The 21,250-nt window shown below is 38.7% G+C and overlaps 1 protein-coding gene across 4 annotated transcripts in view; it reads right to left on the bottom strand.

Moving 5' to 3' along the window:
* srcin1b (SRC kinase signaling inhibitor 1b) overlaps positions 1-21,250 on the bottom strand; it is a 106,080-nt gene that overhangs the window by 45,588 nt on the left and 39,242 nt on the right. For 3 of the 4 annotated variants that reach the window (XM_088000856.1, XM_088000860.1, XM_088000857.1), the window contains exons 3-4: positions 19,048-19,355; positions 5,740-5,766 (exon numbers count right to left, since the gene is read on the bottom strand). In XM_088000856.1, the coding sequence (XP_087856982.1) occupies positions 5,740-5,766; positions 19,048-19,332 (312 nt within the window). In that variant the 5' untranslated portion in view covers positions 19,333-19,355. The remainder of the gene's footprint in view (positions 1-5,739; positions 5,767-19,047; positions 19,356-21,250) is intronic. The other variant, XM_088000859.1, reaches the window with a different exon arrangement.

Below are 21,250 nucleotides of genomic sequence, written 5' to 3'. Positions count from 1 at the left end.
CTCCATTTTTGCCCATCCTCTGTGTCCACAATCTACTCTTCTTCTCTCAGTGTCTGACTCGCAAAGCAAATAGCACCGATAAGGGAGGTGAAAAAAGCGACCATTTTGCACTCTTTTCTCATTAGATCAAAGCCCTTGTTACCTCAGATTTAGGTTTTTACACCATAAACATTGTTTTGCACAAGTATCTCAAGACTTTCAAGATTTAAGAACCGAGGTAATAACATCTAGGAGGAATTAGGTTTACAGTGGCATTAAAAAAAAAAAAAAAAAATAGGTTTCATGGAATATTTAAAGACCAGCTGAAGCCCAAACCAACTTTCTATGCAGATTATCTCTATAAATATGAGCTGAGCCCTACAATCTCTCGAAACAAATGCTCTTGCCCCTAATAAGGGTGCTCTAGGGAAGAGCAGGTTACGGGTGGCATATTTTGCGTTTTTGTGCAAATTTGCTTAACACTGCAAAATTTGGCCTGAAACCATCCAAGTGAACCGTGGTTACTGCAGTCAAACGTTCCACATTGGTTACAACTGTACAGCTTGGTTTATGTCTGTCACAGCCCTGCATTTGGGTATAAAGCCATCTCACTCAGAGACGCCTCATAGTGAGTCAGTAGTTGGTATTTCGAGTGTGGCTAAGCATTGATCGAAGGCCTTTTTCAGCTTTTCACACGTGATTCATTTTCATTGTGAACATGAAGTGGAATGTGGCTTCCCTCTACTCCGACTGCTGGCAGTTTCGCTAAAAGATGAGTATGTGAGACTGATTGCAGAGCTTAGGAAGCAGGAAGGACTCACGGCAGAACTTGCTGCTCGCTCAGTCAGAACAGGTGCTATAAGTATCATCACCAAAGTCTCCGTTAACACAAAAAAGTTCGAGTTGTTGCCGGTTGCTTTTTTTTTTTTTGAAAACTAAATGTTGCTAGCGGGATCCGTTCGTCCTGACCACAGCCCCTGCTTAACCCCCTCTGCTCATCACCACAGTTGGTCATCCACCCCAGTATCTATTGGCTCCGTCCACTTTGACGGAGGTTGTTACGTTTTGAAAATTTGTAAACTTTACCAGACTAAGTTTTCTATATGGTTCTGACAGTTTCCATTGTAATGTGCTAGACATTGGAGTAAGAAAAAAAACATTCCTACTGAAAATGTTTAGTTAAAACTAATCAAGGAAATTCAGGAACAGAAGACTTTGTTTCATTGATTTATTTCTGAATAACAAATCTTTAGCAACAATGTCGGATACTTCACTTGAAAAGAGGACAAATTATTCTTTTCTCTTTTTGTAAGGCCAGCAGCACAATTGGTTGCTCTGTCCACACTTGGCCTAGCAGCATGTTATAAACAGTGCTGGTCTTCCAAAATCAAGCTTTTTGCCCTGGCTGCAATCTAAATACATTTCCATAACTATGGGCATCATAGTAAATACATGCATAATACATTACAACAGAGAAAAACTGTATCAGTGTAAAAAGAGGCAATTTGTTGGTTTGAGAAGCAAACGTTTCTTTGCGGGGGACAGAGATAAGGATTTCCAAACTCTGATTTGCTCATTTTACATTCAAGCCCTGCTCGCCGAATCAGGTTTTCAACAGAGGAGTCTTTTACTTCTCTGCTTATAATTCTCAGAGCTTAATAATAAAAAAAATACAATTCTGTGCTTATTCTACTTATTCCATAGAGCAGAATATATATCAAAAGACTCTGGATACTGTCTGCTAAATTTAGAAGTGACTAAATTGCAAACATCTAATTTTTACAAAGCTTAAAGATTAGATGACTTGTGTGTCTGCAGAAAACAATCAAGTTGTATTCACAAATTTGCCATTTCCAGCCCCTATACATAAATATATGGCAGAAGATTTAGAAAATGTCTGAATAGATTTTAATCAGATTGTGCCACTTTGATAACTTCTGTAAAGAACAATCAACACTTAATATATTATCAGGGATATGTTGTAGTCATGACGATGTCAAATATTTTTACAAACTTACATTTTTCTGTAAGTTTAACAGTTAACAGGAACTAAATTGAAATGTGAGGAGCTGAACGACGAATGAATCTCATCAAAAAAAGAAGAAAACAACTATTAATCTGACCTTTTGCAAAAACCACTCGAAAACATCAAGAGCAAGGTATGGGTTTACTTAAAATAACCACTTTGTGGAGATCTGTTTTTGGAAACAAATAAATCCTACAGAAACTCATGTATGTAGTGTGATATGTCACTATATTTTATGAATATATACAAATCCAATTGAAGGCACCCAAGAGGGATCCTAATCAAATTTTTTGAACAACCTTAACTGCTCCTCTCGAAGCAGAGAAGCTCTATTGTGAGCATCTGTGGAGCGCTTCACTATCTTAGGGTGAACCAGCTACTCAAAAAGAAATCTCCATTCAGTCACTTGAGGTCACATTGTGATGATCCACATCTTCTGACCATAGATAAGAGCAGGAGCAAAGATGGACAGCAAAAGTCAAGAGTTTTATACTTGTTGGTTCAATCGTTTCTTCACTCAGCTGATCAACACAGTGGTGCAGATGAAGTCCATATATTCATCGCCTGTTTCATCCTATCAGTAATCATGAACACCACTCCAAGATACTTGAACTTTTCAGCTTAAGGCAAAATCTGACCCCTAATCTGGAAGGAACAGTCCATCTGGTTGCAAACCATGACCTGAGGAGTTCTGGCCTTCCATCCCAACACAGTCCTTCTGTTGCTGATTAAGATATACAACCAGTCTAGGACAACTTTGCCGAACCGACAACATTTTGATTTAAAAGTAGAGGATAACAATACAATGGTCATAATTTACTCGCTGTGGTGGTTTGTCAAGTTTTAGTCATTCATAATGTAATCCCATTATGTCAACCACATCTGGTAAAGCAACTGTACAGAATGTTGATCCAAAATCCTTATGGGAACAACAATACTGCAATAACAAGTACTGCTTGTATTCAATATTGTGTTATATCCATGTTCAGCATGTACTGTTGTCCTGTTGCCTACTTAAGTTGTATAAACTTTGAAAAGGGTTGATATTTTAGAGCTGCAGTGAGGTTCAAGCTGAAGGGGAGGAATAAGAGGTTATACAGAACAAACAGAGGATGGTGGTTTGATACATTCACTGTTGGCTTTGGATTTATTCTCTCTGCCTTATCCTTTGACATTTTAATGCTAGTTCCAGCAAACATTTTACATCCCATTTAATCCCAAAGCAGCAGTTTTTCCTTTTTGTTCCATCACAGAAAATCCTTCGGCAGAGTTTATATCCGCCACGTCAGCAGAAGCTCTGCGAGAAGCATTTAGGCATCTAGTCATTTTATGGTTAAAGAGAGCTGCAGTAAGCCCGTATGGTAGCAGGTGCTGTACAACATTGCACGAAGGTGGAGACTTTTATGAATTACAGATCTGTGCATGTCTTTGCAGACATCGGCCAACTTGCTGCTCTGAAAGGAGACAAGGATTTCAGGAAAGCTATACAATTCAAATCTTTCTTTTTAGGCATTAAGTGTAACTTGGGAACCACCAAACTTGCCGTTTTTGATAGCTAGTTTAAAAATATTTCAAACTGAAATATTTTAATGGCTATATTGTTGGATGCAAAGCTCATACCACAACAAATCTTCATCTGATTTTGACTGATCTAATAAAATCCTTAGTGTGTAAAGGTAAAACCACTTCCAAGTGTAGCACAAAAATCTTAATGTTTTAGGATAAACTCATCACATATTCTTACAGCATTTCCATGCCAATCTTGAAAGTGAGGCCACACTCTGAGAAGCATGGGAGTGATTCAAAGATCCTGGATGCAGACCATGTGTTTGTAGCGGAGTGGGCGTGAAGTTGGCTTCAACTCAACTCATCCCGTCTCCCACATTTTCTGTCAATGACTAAACTGTGTAATTGAGTCAAGATTGCATTAAAATTAGCAATGAAAGGATGAGGGCATGAATAACTTCTTCCCGCTGACTGACGTTCACAGCTGTCTCCATTTATGCTCTTGGGGCGGCACAGAGCTCATCCTTAGCTAATCAAACCCCAAGTGCAATTACCCCGAGGGCTAAACACCTTCAAACTCGCAAATGAGACACATTTAATGCAACTTTACACCTTTAATGTGCTAGAAATATGCATAAAATGTGATGGATGCACAGCAGATGCAGACAGCATCTGAAGGCATTAATTTATAATTCAGTTGGGTGAAATGTCAGATGAAATTTAGGATGCATCAAGACTAGGGCTGACTCTGCAAATCAGTTTTTAACCCAATCAATCAACTGTTAATCAAAGCTAATTTTTCTGGAAAAAAAAAAAAAAGAAAAATCAGTTTCCTTTACTATTTGCATTTAATATTGTGCAGCTCGATCTTTAAAGAGTTTGATTAATACATACTCAAATCCATCATGTTTAAGGTTCAGAACTTTGTATTTTCCCTTCACACAAATGGCTTAAGTAAGCTAAATTACCAGAATTGTGTGAAAAATCTTTCATAGTTCAATGATAACCTTTAAACAAAAATCAAAAAAAGCCTAAAGAACTATATATAAATTGACTCGAGACTGAAGTCCTTTGCACAGTACTTAGTATTAATGCATTAAAATCAGATGCAGCCAAGCCTATGTGGGCGCGTTTTATTTTTAAATTGATTAAATTCTCAGTGGAGTTTCGTTTTCAGACTTTCTGCCTGTCTCATCTTGTCTGTCCGTAAATAATGAACCAGCCACGTTATTTTTAGCAGAGATGAGAGCCAAGCTCCCTTAGATATTTTTCTGGGATCTCTCCAAAACTCAGCGCAAAGTGGAAATACAAGCATCAGCTGAACTGGCTGTGGTAGGAAGAGCGCTTCTTAACATCTGTTCCAAAACAGAGGTCAGACCCACAAAATACTGCTTTAAATAACTAATCAGTGCATTAAAGATTAAGATTTTCGTTTTGACAGAACAACTTTATACATCTTGAAAAACATTAAATTTACCTGTGAACTTAGCCTAGTGTTCATACTTTATTTTTCTGGATGCGCTGAATGCAACAAGCTCTGACAAAATGACATTTGAAATTTCTTGTGTTACGTCATGAATTTCCAGCATCAATGCATGTGAATTGGTCAAAACCAAAAATACAAAATTTTAAGTGTTACAACCATATTTGGTTACAATTTTCCTGTTGGACAATCCACCTGTGTCTCTACATTTTGTCAGGTATCTGTTTTTTATAATAAAATAATTTTCACAAAATGTAGAGTGTGGAAAAAAAGGCTAAAAAGACATTTATTATTTGGGAACCATTTTTCATAGGACTGCTTTTTAACGCCTAATCGTACCATTATCAACTCAGAGCTGGTGCATGTAGACCGACTCTGTAAGCCGTTGCAACAAAGTCCCTCAATATAGTTTATTACAATTATGTTGTGTTTAATATTTGCCATCACTAGTAATTTATTACAAAAGGCAGAAAATACTGAGTTAGATGCAAGAACAATCTATAAAAAAAGAAAGATTGTATGGCTAAAGTCTACCAAAGATGTGAAAAGCTGATTTTAGCGGTATGTAATGCAAGAGTTAAAACAGTTAGCAGAAACATGTGTGCCAACAATGTGACCAGCTCTAAATGCAATGGAGAAAAGGCAAGCAGGCATGCAAAAACACAATGGAGTTATCCTATTAAGAGACAAATTCGAACAGAGGCACAGATTTACGCTGCGACACAAATACAATACCAGCACTGACCTTGAAGCTCCAGTAGTTTGGTTGTTGCTAAGGGGGGAGAAAAACAAAGAGGAAAGACGATAGAAGGGACAGGGAGGGGGGCACAAGGGGAGAAACAGGGTAGAGAGTGTGAGACTTTGTGTTCATGTATCAAGCTGTAAATACCACACCAAGAAAGAATGACCAAAACAAGAGATGGTTAGATCCAAAATCTGATTTTGTTACTCAGTTTCCATGTGAAAATATGCAAGTGATAACAACACTGGACAAAAGACAAAAAGATGGATGCCTCAGCAGGTCAACACCCCTTTTCATCAAAGAATATTTATGTTAAGTTTATATAAGTTTACAAGAGAATTCTCAAAAAAGTGTAATAAAACCTAGTCTTTATTGCTAATTTCTATGCAGGTAATGTATAGACTAGATGAGGCCCTTGAGGACAATTGTTCTCCCTCTTCTAAAAAAAAAAAAAAGCTACCACTCACCCTGATAGTTTAAAAACAACACAAAGCTAGTCTGGCTCTGATAGAGACATACACAGAAACACAGATATTTTGCAAAACTAATATTTTCTGCTGCATATACTCCTTCCATTCACATGCCAATTAGGTTTTAGTGAGAAAAAATAAAAAATAAATTTTGAGAAAACATGTTACAGCTTCAGTGGGTCTCTGCCCTTTTTTCCTTTTAGGGTTCTGCAGACAGGTCTCTGCAGGTGATGCGTGTTGCCCTAATTGGTGTTCTGCAGCTTTAAAACTGCCAGGCATGCAGCAGTCAGGGGGCTTTTTCCTTCTCTCTCTCCTCAGAACCCCATTTGGTTTGGTTTGTATCTTTTGGTTGAGATTTGTTAGGTTTGTTTAGCATTTGCTTATTTCTGGTCACTTATAGGTTCTGCTTTAATCTATTTTGGTTTCTCATTTCAGGTATTCTTTGTTTTCAGGGTTATTTCTTTAATATAATTTAATAAATTCTATTTTCATTAAGTTACTAAATCCTTGTGTGGTCTCCTTTTAATGTTACCCCATCACACGAGCCTGGTGGACGTAACACGTGTACATTAGCTATTCAGAATGAAAGAAATGGTATAACTCAAAATAACAGGAAACTGAAGATGTTCTCTAGAAGTAACAAAAATGATCTGGATTACAAAAGATACACCAGCAAAACATCTTAAGTTGTTGTTAGGAGAAAGTCGGCCAAAGCAATGATGCTCTGGATCTGCATAGAAAGGATCATACTGCAGTAAAGGAGGATAGGCAGAGGGCTGGTGTGACAGAAGAGCAGCAGATCTGCTAAGGCGATGGCTAATGGAAGCTTTTTAATGGGCAATAAAGTCAGTGATGCCCATATTTTAAAGACAATCTTGTTGCAGTTTAGCTTTTGAATGGAGACAGGATAACAGAGAGTCTGTTGATATCAACATAAAGCATATTTGGACTTTCCCACATCAGCGCCTTAAACCTTGAGCTTTGAAACAGATCCACTCTTGTGTTAATATTTCTCAACAGGTGGTGCTTTAAGAGACTAATTGTATAGATTTTGGCTTTTGTAAATCAAATTTGTTGACAACTATGATTATAAAGATTGATTCATGTGCTGAATACCTTAATCCAGAATAAACCCCTATAATAAGTGCATAGGGAAATTAATCTGCTAATAACTTTCTACAGTACGGTTAACAGCACTTATGAGACCCTGAAAAGAGCTAAGCAACAATGACTGAAATAATTCTACTTATGGCCCCATGCAATAAATAGTGAATGCATATTTGATCTTAGATACAAGTTGATATAAAGGCTGAATTCATTCTGTTCTGAACTGGAAAGGTGAAACACTGACAGCGAAACTAAATGGTAAGAAGTGTGAATTCAGATAAGGCCGATTCTGTCAATCATCTTCATGGGTTAAAAAAAAAAAATTTGCTGGTGAGTAAAAAATTAGCAACTCCATCAAAACACTTGAGTGCATCTCAGTTAGCACATGTGACTTTCCTAATTAAATGTGTTGACCATCTGGAACACATTTAAAGGAAAACAAGTCACTCTCTTGATTAGCTGTAAAGTCACTTAAGGTGAGCAGGTGATGTGATAAATGGACTCCACTTAAACACTTTTATAGTCATAAAAAATCGCTGAAAGTGTTCATGTCACATTCACTCAGTTACACTGACAAAACGTAATAGCTGATACACAGATCAGTGAGCTACTTGAGGGTTAGGGCTTTGCTCAAGGGCACATCAACATAAGGAAGGAGAGGCTGGAATCAAACTCACAAACTGCCTCAGTCGTCACAATATCAAAGATGCTCAAGACAAAGCCACTGATCACAATTACTCAAGAATTTCTGAGATGGATTCTTATGGTCAGAATAATATATCTTGGTTGATCTGGTGTTAAAAATAAAACATTTAAACTAAAACATGTTCACATTTTACTATTTGAATGGCCACACAATAGATCTGCTTATGTCAGCAAACCAACAAATAAGTGTTTTCCAACAATCTTCTGGGTGGGAAAGTCATGTTATAATTATTGTGATGATGGCCAGATTAACTTACGTCATCCATCGCTGCCATTGTAATAGAAATTTAATTGCGTGTAATGGCTTCTAGCAGTTAATCAACATTTGCAGTGACTTGATGCCCATTTTAATGATGCAGGCCCAGACAGCTCCACAGACCAGCCTTATGGTCCATTGATGCAGAGGAGGCTGCTGTGGACCCAGGAGCAGGATCAAAGCAATGTGCACAAGCCTAAATAAGAAGCTGGAGTTTTCATTTCAAATGGAAAGAAGCCAAAATGTTCATCTCGTAATTCGACTGCACTGGACATATCCAAATGAGCTACATGACCTTGCACTTTTTTCGTTTTTTGTGAATGGCTTAAGACAAATTTGAAAATGTCAATCTTTAAACCCACAAGATATTCAAAACCATATTGCTTCACGTTGCTTTTTTTACGTTTTCACAAAAGTGAGAAGAATAACTGACAATGCCAGCAGGCTCACTGCAAAATAAGAGGTATAATATTATTGAAAGCAAAACATGATATAGCTTCAGTTGGAGCACCAGCTTTTAACTTTGTTTCCTCTTTAGAAAATCCCTCCTAGCACAGTCCGGCCATCTCTCACTGCCCTCCTCACCAGTGCACAATGCATTAAGGTACTTGAACTCATCCGTGGAACTTGAACTCAGAAGCAGCCTTAAATCCGACCCTCAGCAATCATTCCACCTTTTCCATTTGAACCATGGTTCAAATTTGGAGGCAATAATTCTTAACCCTGCTGCAAATGACTCCTGTATGTAAAGACACCAACAGAACATCCTCTGCAAAAAAGCAGAGAGAAACTAGACATCTTCCTCTCTGTGACTGTGGCCACAAATCCTAGGACGAAACAGTTCATTACGGGAGAATGTGGACACAGTTTGAAAGGGTGTGCCATATTCCTATCGCAATCCTGCAGATTGACCTACGCAACACAATCATAGGGCTTTTTCAGAACCACGGACAACTCCCATAAGAGATGGAGCCTTAAGCATCTATTCTGTGAGGAACAAAGTCCGATCTTCCTGAAAGCAGAAAGACTCACAAGTGAGACATCTCTTCAGTGTCACATCGAGGACTGAGATCAGAGTTGTAGTCTGCTCTTACAAACAAGAATACCAGAGACTGTTCTCTGAAGTCTCGAATCCCTGTCCTTCAGGGCAGGCATCTTGTAACTTTGATGTGGATCTCTGCTTCAACACACTTGAATCAAATAAGGTAAATACCAGGACCATTATAAAACTTAACCACACGCTGTGGAAGCAATTGATTTAGAAATTCAGACCAGGAGCACACCTAAAAAGTTGCCTCTGATGGCTGGAGTGCCTGATCAATGCGCTAAGGTGTTTAAATCTTTATTTAGTAAAAGCAACCCAATCTAGCAGAATTAAGTAAACAACGTCGTAATCTACTGCAGCGACATTTTCTTTTCAAAACCTCACTGGTTTTGAAAAGATCAATGAGTTCATTACATCCATTGTTGCTCGTCTATGGTGATTGTTAGTTCTTCCAGTGAAACAAGATGCATTGTAAATCCTGCATTCAAAGCAGATTACATAAAGTCAGTTAAACAATGCCTCATACAAACTCTCCATTCTGCAAATGTGTTTGCCGTCTTTAATTTGAAGTATTTTTATTGGTCTCCTTTGCTCCCTTTCTATACAAATGCTTTTCTGAGCATTTATCTAGCTATCGCACTGAACTGTGACTCAACTGAGGCTCTTTCAACAATAAATCTGGAATTGATTAACGGTCTATTTCTAAGGATTACGTAGGTGTTGCACATCTGAGACTGTGTTGGAGCCAAGTTTCAGATGTAATCAGGGGAATGCTCTCTGTGGACGTCTGCGGTCGACTTGTCTGCAAGCTTGCTACGTGGTAAGCCTGCAGGGAATACATCTATCTGTCAATGATGATCTACTGTGCAAAGAGAGAAGTCATCTGCAGCGCCCAGCTGCCTACAATACAGTCAATTATCTTCCATTTACTTTCATTAATTCAAGATTACATGGCAAGAAAGATGAAGTACTGAATATGAAATTCTGCACCTGCAACAGTGTAGAACAATCAGGAGACAAATTACGACCCCCTGTCAGATCCTTTGTGTGCAGGAAGATGAGAGGTGGAACCTCCATTGATCCGACTCATTTGTCCAAAACATCTAACTGATCAAATGGATTCGGAGCCGGGGCATTTCAACATCAATTCAACACCTAAAACATCTTGTTGTGGTCCATAAGCCATTCTGCTTTGTAGCAGGCTGCATTATCCTGTTGAAGTAGCCCACAGCCATTAAGAATTTATATTGAAATTGTGTACATCATCTCAAATAATTGGGAGGTAGGTCATGTCAAAATAATAGGACCCAAGTTTTCCCAGCAGAATATTGTCCACTCAATCACATTGCCTCTTCTGGCCTGCATTCTCCCCATCTTTCATACTGTTGCTATAAATCACATGCATCAGTGCATCCTCATGATGTAAAGTAAACAGTGATGCATTGGAAAATGCCATCTTGCTCTATTGCCATGTGGTCCACTCTTGAATTTCACATGGCCACTAAGGCCATAATGATTGTTGCTTCAAACATTTACAGAAAATCTGCCCACAGTAAAGCTAACTGGTTGCGACACCTAAATGTTTCAGCTAAACGCACTGCCACAGCATCGAGGGGAACGCAGACGTGTGCGTAAGCCAGTCCTCAGCTACATACAACACTTGTCCAATAAGTCTGACAAGCCAGTAACAAGTTAAACAGGAAAACCAGACAGCTCTGGAGACCGTATAACTCTAGGTGAGTTAATGCACTTAGCATTAGGTAAAGGCAGAGTGAGTGGAGGCAACAGGCAGAGGTGGAGGATTCATCTCACTCAGCATTCTTTCTGGTTGTACAGACAGAACATCTGTCCTGATCAACTGAACTGAAGTGACTGATTTTCACTATCCTCTCATCACCCTGTCCTTAGCATGCAGGGGCAACAGGTGGCAGCACCAACATTTTAATTTTTTTTTTAATTTATTTATTTTTTTTCCATTTTTAAACAGGGAAAAAAAAATGTTGCAACTGTGATCTTCACAGATTTTGAGAAAAAAAATTGTTTGTCCCCTCATGTCCAAGACAGAGATGAGACTGAATAAAAATGCATTTGAGACAAAGACCAAGACTTTAAAAGAAAGAAGCACAAAGCTACAGAATGTCCAGTCAGAAGCTGAGAGTTGATCTTCAGGCATTTTTAGAAGTTTTTCATCTGCTGTATAGTTGTATTCAGTATCAAGAGAGGATGCTTTAAACAAAGCAGCAGTAAAAAGTCTTCAAGGGGGTTTGTGGCAGATTTACTGCTCTGGGCATTCTGAGGATATACAGCTGCTGATGTGCCTTCACAGCCAATGCTGTTTTGTTTGTTGTCCATGTCAGATCCCCTGAGATATGTGTGCCTACAAATCTGAAGCTAGACACACTGTCCATCCTCTTCGCATTGATGTGCAGTGGGGCATGGAGATTCTGCATCTTCCTGAAACCAATTATAAGTCCTTTGGGCTTTTCTGAGGCACAGACTGTTCTTTGTGTAACAGCGTCAACTCCTGTCCTTCCTACAGAATCATTATCCTACAGTCATCAGCCCGTCCCCTGAAATCTAAGATTATTCTCCTCAAATTCTGTTGGTGTTATGAAGCGGAGCAGTCATGGATGGGTATGGAGGAAAAATCTACATTTTGCTCCCTTTAAAAAAAATAAATTTTATATATATATATATCAGTTTGCTGGTATTTCAACTACTCCGTTATCTTCAGCATCTTAGGGAAAGTCATCTTTGTCGGTCATTATCAGAGCAAAGTTGGCTGATGCTCCAACTCTGATTTGAATAAAAAGTTTAAAGAATGCAGAAAACAAAAACAACTCATGCGCCTTCAATGAAACAAAAAAACTCAAAACGAACAAGCAACACTTCAAAACACCAAGAGAGTTATAAAAACACGTTCTACAACATCCTGCAGCACAATATTTAAATAATTTTCAAGGAATACACAAGTTCTAGTTTCCCCCACTTCAATTACCAAGTGCTTCCAACCAAACCTACTGTTGATTGTTACATTTGCAAGCTTCACTCATCATGTATGATCTTTGTTTGCAGAGTCTCGAACAAACGAGTCAGAAAATCTACAAATGTCTGTCACAACACACCATTTCAGAGGATTTTAGCTGCAGCTTTAAGCACAGACATTGAGCTTGGCAATGGAGATAGAGAATTCCTCCACATTCCTGTACACAGGATTAAGTATTCATGACTTCAGGAGGAACACCTGACACTATAATTCAAACAAAAGTGAATAAATAAGGCAAGTAAAAACATGAACACACCCAACATTTGATAAAGCTGCAAAAAAAAAAAAAAAAACATCCAATAGTCAGGTTTGCGAATTAAAGTAATTTCAATACTGCAGTGCAGTTTAGAGCAAAATCTGAAAACATTTCTTCAATAAATTCTGTCAGAATTAGTTCTAAAATTCAGCCGGAAGTCCCCAACCTAACTTACTGCATATTTGAACAGCTGTTCTGGGAGCAGCCAGAATGCCCAGTAGATTTTGTTTTCTCTACTGAAATCTAAGATTAAAATTTCTCACATTTCGCTGATTGAGTTGGTGAAGGAACTAGAATATGGGATGTAACCTCAACAGGCCTGTTGGCTACAGTGACCCAGATTCATATGCTTTATGGGGCTTCTGGGCCTTTTTCCAGCCCCATAAACCAGAACGCAGAGCTGATGCCACCTGATCTTACTCTGCTTTAAATAAAAGATTTTTAATCTGATATTTATAGTTTGCCTTAAAATGAAAGCATTTCTAATTTGAAGAATGAGTGACCTTGGTGAGCTACAGTTTTAAAGTGTATATTATGGCAATAAACAGTTCAGTTTTATTATTGACATCCCAAGGGAAAACTGGTATGCAAACTCTTAAGATGTGTAAAGGGTCTTTCACATATTTCCATTTCCAAGTCCAGACTGATTTTTAGATTTTTAAATCAGTATTTGTAACATTCTGGACATTTACAAACAAAGCATTTAACTAGTCGCTGCTTATTATCCGTTTGCTTCTCAAGTGACGAAGCAAAATGAAGTGGACATCTGATTATGGAGAACAGTAAAGGGCCGTTTCTGTGTCATGTGGAAAAACTTAGAACATCAGCTTTGTTTCAAAATCTATACTTGTGAACTTGTCTAATCTCTAATAGATTTTATTATATACACTGTATTTTCATTGTTTGCAGAAATTTACCCAATTCAGGGTTGCCACTGCCTTGAGAGCAGTTAGTGGTCAAAATCAGCAAACTGGTCATTTAATACACATTTTAAAGTAGATGAGCATTTACTTGTTTTTTCTGTCAGTAAGTAGAATAATCAATGGAATGGAAAAATACGCAAAAGGCAGGTCATCTACATTGACAGTGTAAAAAGACTATTTTTCAGAAATGCAGAAATTTCATATTCATGTAAAAATGAATAATTCACATATGAAAAAAATCTAAGGAAAAAAAAACTTTACCAAACTTTGAAGGAACCCTGAAAGACTACTAAGTCTGATGTTGGTTGTGTTCAGTTCACTGAGCTGATGACTCAGCAAAATGTGCTTTCATGGGTTTTTAATTAGACATTTAAGAGCTGCTTATTAAGTTGTGATCAATCAAAATGGGCTCCTTTATGTGCCATAAAAAAGACGACAAGTACATTTTCAAAGTTTCAGGTCTGACCAGACATAACATTAAACCACTTTGTTGCATTTTTGAGTAGAAGAATGGAGTCTTTTATTCTGTGCTATGAAAACTTATGTGCCTCTGACAGTTTTCTTCTGTTTTGAAATAAAATAGCTTCCAAATGATGATTTCATTTATTCAGGCTATTCAAACCAGCCTGAATCTGAGTTCTTTACTTTAACACCACATTTACACAATTTAATACCTTTGCGCAGCAAGTTTCATAATGGATAAAATAGATTTTTATCAACTATTGATATGCCTGTATACCAATCAAACTTATTCCCTCAAATGGAGCTGGTAGTGGAACGTAAAACCATTTCAAAAGGCTTAACATTACACAATGAATCTCCTCAGATAATGCTGTTGAAGCACAACACAGCTGTTTGAAATCCTCTGCTGAAAACGTAACAAAAATTAAGGTTTTCCCCAAAACAAACAAATGAGTAATGTACAACTTTTTGATGTTAGTAAAAGGATTCTCAGACTTAAAATGGGGAATCTGTAGGCATTTTACACATCTTACACCCCAATATTATGATGATTAACACTGTGCAGAATGCCACATCTTTCACATAATTAAAAACAACAACAATAAACCTTAAGCTGTGCAAAACAAGACTGTCAGCCGCTAGGAGAAACCTGGTCGGTATATTTAAATTCTTTAACAGGAACTCCCAAGGTCTACGAAGATGGAAAAAGTACTGGTAGGTAGTTTTTATGTAAAGTCGCTAATTAGTTGCTTCATTCCAACACTGACTGCTACACACTGCATCTTGGATGTTAAAAGGGTTGATTTCACCATTAGAATGAGAATAAAATGTGTCTTTGCAGGCACGGGGGAAGTGAATAATGTGCCCAAAAAGCTCCTAGCCAGCGATTTTATTCAAGGAAATCGTTCCTGGTTAAATTTAATTATATTGCCACACTTTGAAAGGAGGTCTAACCCTGTCATGAATAATTTCTTGAAATATAAAAACTAGAAATCTCAGTATCCTACAGCTTCATCCCTTCAGCTCTGAAGCAGTTCCACACTGTTGCTCCATAATTACAAGCAGACAACTGAGAAAACGGCCATTAATATTATCAGACTTCTCCCAGGTTCTCACCATTACTGCGACAGAAACAAACAGCTGATCATTGTGAAGTCAAGCACCCATTCTGTCATTAATCCTTAATATAAATCTGAGCGGTCACACAGGGCTGGGCACTGCGTAATCACTCACTCGCTTCGTTTATTCACCTGAAATTGAAAAGACAAAAAAAAAAAAAGAAAAAGTGGCAGCCCAACAATATAACACACCAACAATCTGATATTTTTTCTGGACTATAAAACTACTGGTCTCGTCCAGATTAAGCACATTCCTCACACCCCCAACCTCACACACTGACTCAGCGATCACCGCCTGTAAAATTTCTGATTCTGGAGCGGAAACCTAAGAGCGATCATAGAGATATCCAGGAGTAAAGGTAGAGAGAAAGGGCTGGGCAGATAGATGTGCATGCCTGACCTGCATGCCAAGTAGCCATCTTTGTGCCCACCCACCTCCCTCACCAACACTTCACCTTGCCTCCAACACACACATGTGCTCTCGCACATGCCGTGCTTCCCTTTTTTTCTTTATTTTTTTGCTTACACACGTGCACACAAGCATTTCTGCAATCAACTTCATACAAATCACTGCGGCAGCTCTGACACACCTGACCCTCACCTGCCTGGCATGGAAGGAAACAGGACCCCTCCCCTGAAAACAGGCAGATTACGCTCAGCACCAGGAGGAGATGGAGTGTGTGCTCACTGGTCAAGCTTCGGCTCAAAATGAAAGGAGGAGGCAGGTAAACATTCACGTCTATCATGCAGCAACACATCCGTCACAGAGAGCCTGGTTGAAAGCCTCGCCTGAAGGATGGAAGGAGGAGGTTAGAGAGTTACCGTTTGCACTTAGTGACTCTGCATCTTCACGCTCCACATGCCTCCCTCTTCTTCCTCCCCTCTCTCCATTTCCTTTTTCTTTTTTTCCCCCTTCTTCTTCTCCACTGCGGCTCAGTGTATTCCCGCGCCCAGAGGATCTGCCAGTCCCCCCTCGCTTATTCCGGTAGTAGCGCCTAAGAGGCACTGAGCATGTCTCCCGACCCCTCCTCCACCCGTCCGTCCGTCACTCTCTATCTCCCCTCCGTCCCTAAAAGAAACGATGAAGAAGCCCTGTCCTCCTCCTCCTCTGGCTCCGATTCCTCTCTCCTTTGCAGTGGCTTCCTCACTCTTGGTACAGCATGTTCGTTGCCAGCCATATGATATCACACGGTGTCCTTATATGGGAAGCAGGGGGTTGCCATGACAACAGCAGACTCCACCTGTTTTCACCTCTTTATTTTAAAACAGACAAATGGTGTATGTCGGATGCACAGAGGCTGCACGGGGGGAACGCTCGGAGTGGGTGGAGAGAAAAAGATGAGATGGAGAAATGACAGAGGGCGCAGAACTAAACATGTTTCATAGTCGTTTCTTTAATGCAAAAGCAGAATAAAAGAACCCAACAGAAAAGATGCAACTCCCTCAAAATGGTCTTGAGACATTTTGTTTGTTTAAGAGGAAAAAGTTTGCAACTGTAAGTTGAGGGTAGGATACCTCAACAATTTCTAGGTTATTAGAGAATAAAGTGTCAGCTTTCTAATCCTAAAGAAAATGCATTTCTGACCACGAGCCAATATGTCTGCCGTTATCAGCAATTCTTAAACATCTATAATGATTAACTGACCAACCACCATCTTGGGGGTCAACAAGTTTCCATAACAACGACAAGACTATTTATAAATCAACTTACTAGGCGTAATGAGTTGGAAAAAAAGCCTTTTCTGCTCTGCCATCAAAGAGGTAAACTTGCTACTGGTTACTGGGACTGTAACTGGAAAATTGTGATTTCAAAATGTGAGACAATTCAAGGACCAGTAACCAAAACTTTACTTTTAAATGTCTAAAACATCCCATCAAACCTTGCACAATCACTTCCAACATCTGTAGTGGAACAAAAAAAAAAAAAAAAACCTAAGCGGTCTAAAATGTTATACATCTTTCATTTAATGAGATAAATTTAAAAAAGCAAGAAATTAATGACCTTGTAATTTTTTTTAACTTGATGAATTTACATTGGAAAAAGTTAGACTACCATTGATCTAGACTGTGCAAAGAGGAGCAGAAAAAACATCCATCTCCATTAATCTTGTGAAGTGTTACATAACCAAAAGTACTGCAACTTTGCTTTTGAAATAAATGAAAGCCTATTGTGTCAGTCATCCAGGTTACAGCCCAAAGCCGTACCACCACATATTTAACAAGGAGGCAACGACTGTCAGAAACTGTTTATCGTCTCACTGTGTCAATAAAAAAAACAAAAATACAGGAACAATGTTCCGGGGGTTAAGTTTGAATCTATGGAAAGAAATGGGCCCGTTTTCCTGAAATAACTGCTGAAGAGTCCTTTAAGGCAAACATAAAACAGCTGAGTCAGGCAGTTCTGCTTGAGATGTAAAGTCAGAGCAGCTGATGATTGATGGCTGAAGAGTAAAAGATACCAAGAAAATAAAGATGTGAAAGGGCAGAGAATTTAATTTCACATCAAGACGTTTTCTCTCCACATCTCTGGGATCTGTTTCCCCTTCTTTTTTATTGCTCGCTCTCTCTGATAATAAACAAAAAGAACGGCCATCAGTGACCCTTCCAGCAGGTCATAAAGGTGCTATGGTCTCCGTCTCAAGGCCCACAGGCATCTCACCAGTTAATACGCTCATGTAAGTACCCAAGACCCACTGATGTGCTGCCATCTTCTCTCAGGGAGCAGAAGTAAATGTCCACATGTGAAAACAGAAGGCACTCAGAAAGAGCTCAATTCCCCCTTAAGGTGACACTATGATGTTCCGCTTAAGATGGTGGAACATGAAACTGCATCAGAGTACACACACAGGAACCTTAACTTTTTTTCCTTTTGAGTTTAAGCAGATACTGAAAACATAACAGGATCGTGCGACCGGCAGTGAACAATAATCTGTCCAAAACCTAAGAGTCCTTGACATAAAGATAGAAGAAGCAATTGTTTTGTTTTCATACATATTGCATCACCAGAGTAACAAACTAAAAAGAGTAAATTGATGAGGCTTCGAAGAAACTGTAGAAACTGAGCGAGGAATAGGGGGAACTTATTTAAAGGTGTGTTGGTGTTGAGGCAAAGCAAGTATTGTTTACAGGCTCCCTTCAGCTCTGCTTCTGCTCCTTGTTTATTGTGCACGTGTGCTTTTACCCTCCCTGCAAAGTTGGTGGTTTCATTTTTATTGTTCAGCTGATAGCCCAAAGTTAGCTCCCCAAAGTCCCCCTTCCAAACAGCAGGCATCTCACCAGAACATAGCTAGAAGTCCTTAAGGAAAATCCAATCACAAAATAAACTGTTTGGACTTTTTAAGGCACTCCAAAACAACTTCCCACCACTTTTCCAAAGACGATACCTGTATTTTGGGTACATTTTATGCAGGGTTCCTATGCGTTCTGAATTGCAAAATTGAACTTTGTAGACGTAAATTTGTTGTCACTTTTTAAAACATTCTAGAAATATGGTTACAAAACACTTGGTCTGGTATTATATTCTACATGATTCAGAGTTAATGAATTAACACCATGCTGAGTTTAACATCTAATTAAAGGTTTCAGTAAAGCGAGTTGCCAGTTTTTGTGTTTTTGTCAGGAGGATGGAGGGGGAGTTTCATATTGAGTTCTTAATAACTCCCTAAAAATGCTTTGCAACTTCTCAAATGGATACATAATTCCAAAATAAACGCAGCTTATTTAAAGCACTGTGAGATTTTGTGTCATTACACCTAGTTAGACCCAATGGTACAACTATAGGTCCACTTATTTCAAGATAAAGCAGCCACAGAATTATCCTTTGGAAAACTTTGCTACACAATCAGGATTTACCAAGAAAATATTCATGGCTCAGTCCCAGAAACATTGATTTCTTAATTATTTTTGCGGGTTTGTGAAGATACCTGTCGGCCAGCAGCAGCGGAGCCTTGTGACAAGCTGCCCGGACTGTTTGTGTACTTGTTCTTCTGGAGGTCCATCAGGGCGTCTCGCTGCCGTTCGATGTCCGCCTTGTGCATGCTGTTCAGGGCCTCCAAGCTCTTAGCAGCCACAGAGTTGTGCCGGCGGTCCAGCGAGGAAGACGTGAACCCCCCATTGCTGTTGTCCTGGAAGCGCCGTGCCCCACGGCCGCCCCTGGCAGCCAGGGTGTGGTAATCTCGTGGGAACTCGGCATCACCTGCAGAGATCATGGAATCCTTTCTCTTCTCTCGACCTGCAGACGGGGAGAAATTCGAAAACACAGAAAGGAAGGTTTATGAAGTGAAGCTATTCGCCGTCATTTGAGGTTGAGGCTGATAAACTGCAATTACTTTAAATAAAATTTAACTTAAATTCACAGATCATTTCCAGTCTTTCAGCTTTACTGAACTAAGAAAAAAATGTTTCAGGAAAGAAGTCAGATGTAAGCTGATAGATATGTAGTGCAGATCATAAATTTACATAAACTGATCACAGGCATGAATGTCATTAATGACAATGATTAATGATAGGAAAGAACCCCTGCTAATGTCCGCTCAATCATTCTAACAAGTTACATTTCAACTTGACATTTTTTGTAGCCATCAGCAAGCTTCTGGCATAATTCTGACTAATTGATCAATCTCCATGGCCAGTTTATTTAAATTAGTCCATTCCTTGGAATGGAGTCCGCTGTGAGGCATATTCAACACATTTTCAAATCGGGTCCAGGTCAGAGACATTCAAAAACTTAATGGCTTTGCAAAAACCTTTTCTGACATACACCTGGAATCATTGTTCAGTTGGAAAACTAAATTTGATTCAAGTTCTAATTATGCGACTTAAACTTCTCCCTCTGTTCAAACAAACTCAGGATGTTCATCAGCTGGCAGTAGCTCTCCGCCCACATTGGGTTAATTTAACATCATCATGCTCAAGAAGCTGCAAGTGGCATTAATGCGTTGAAGGAAGTGGATGAAATAAGACGACTGCTTCCAACTTCTTGAGCATCTCCTAAAAACAGTTGCCTGAAACCAGCTGTTTCAGGCAGTTGGTTTAAATATTTACATGTTTAAAAATTACTGAAAGCAATTTTTAAATATGTAAATATAAACAGAACTCAGAAGGGGGGAAAAATAGGTTAAATGTGAGTAAATAGTCACAAGCAAAATGGGTTATATTTCTACATCCTAAACCAAAGTGACAAGTGTTATCACTGCAGTAACAGATTGGATGCAATTCTTTACCTAATTAGACCTATAACAAAGAGCTGCTTGTGGTTTAGTGTTTTCCTGACGAGTTATTGATCCAGGAAGTTCTTTTTATATACTGTTTGCACACAAATTGACAACAATGTTTGCTTTGTCTACTCAAAGAACAACACCCTCACTGACACCAGATAGAGATTTTATCTAACATTAGCCCTTATGAGGTATATCCAAGACAAAAAGGGAAGGTCACCATTCAGTCATTCAATCAGAAAACAACCTGATTCACAATGATGGTAAATAAAGTAACTTTAACTGAAGCTGCTTACTGGTGCAAAACTGTTCTAAATAGTTCAAATGGAAGAAAAAAATAACCTCCCATTATTCCTTAACCGTTTTTCCCTCAATTTGTATGTGTCAATTTATTATTTGTCTTACAACTATCAGTATAAATTTGTTATCTCGTCAGTCTAAGATTGATAAAAGATGTTCACCAAACATGCATTTTGTCCGGTTTACAGTCATCACAATAGCTAACCATATTGTGATTTGATGCACCAAGTCTTTTGTTTTCATCAATTAGTTAAAGCTAAGCTTGAAAAACTATTTTAACGGAAACAAATGAGTCCCATTTTGCAAACAAATGTTTAAAAAAATAAAATAAAGGAAAAACTGAGCATAGATCTGTTGTGGGTTTAAAACAGACACGTGGAAGTGAGGAACTACACCTCTGGCATTTTGGCGGCGCGTGAAAATGAGGAGAACATCTGTCTGTTTTTACAACTGTAACTGTCCAGGGAACCCCAAGGCGAGACGAAACAGTCATGCAGTAAAATCCCCTATTATATGTGAACAGTCTCATGTGTGACGCTCAATGAGAAGTGACAGAAATGGGAATGTCTGTCTCCAGGGGTAATGAAGTTTAGTGCCCTCTTGTGACCAA

This window comes from Poecilia mexicana, unplaced genomic scaffold, assembly GCF_051168715.1.
Source record: "Poecilia mexicana isolate PSO_F unplaced genomic scaffold, ASM5116871v1 scaffold_19, whole genome shotgun sequence".
Lineage (NCBI taxonomy): Eukaryota > Metazoa > Chordata > Actinopteri > Cyprinodontiformes > Poeciliidae > Poecilia > Poecilia mexicana.
Note: the sequence above shows the minus strand (reverse complement) of the source record. Positions and strands in the feature narration are given on the sequence as shown.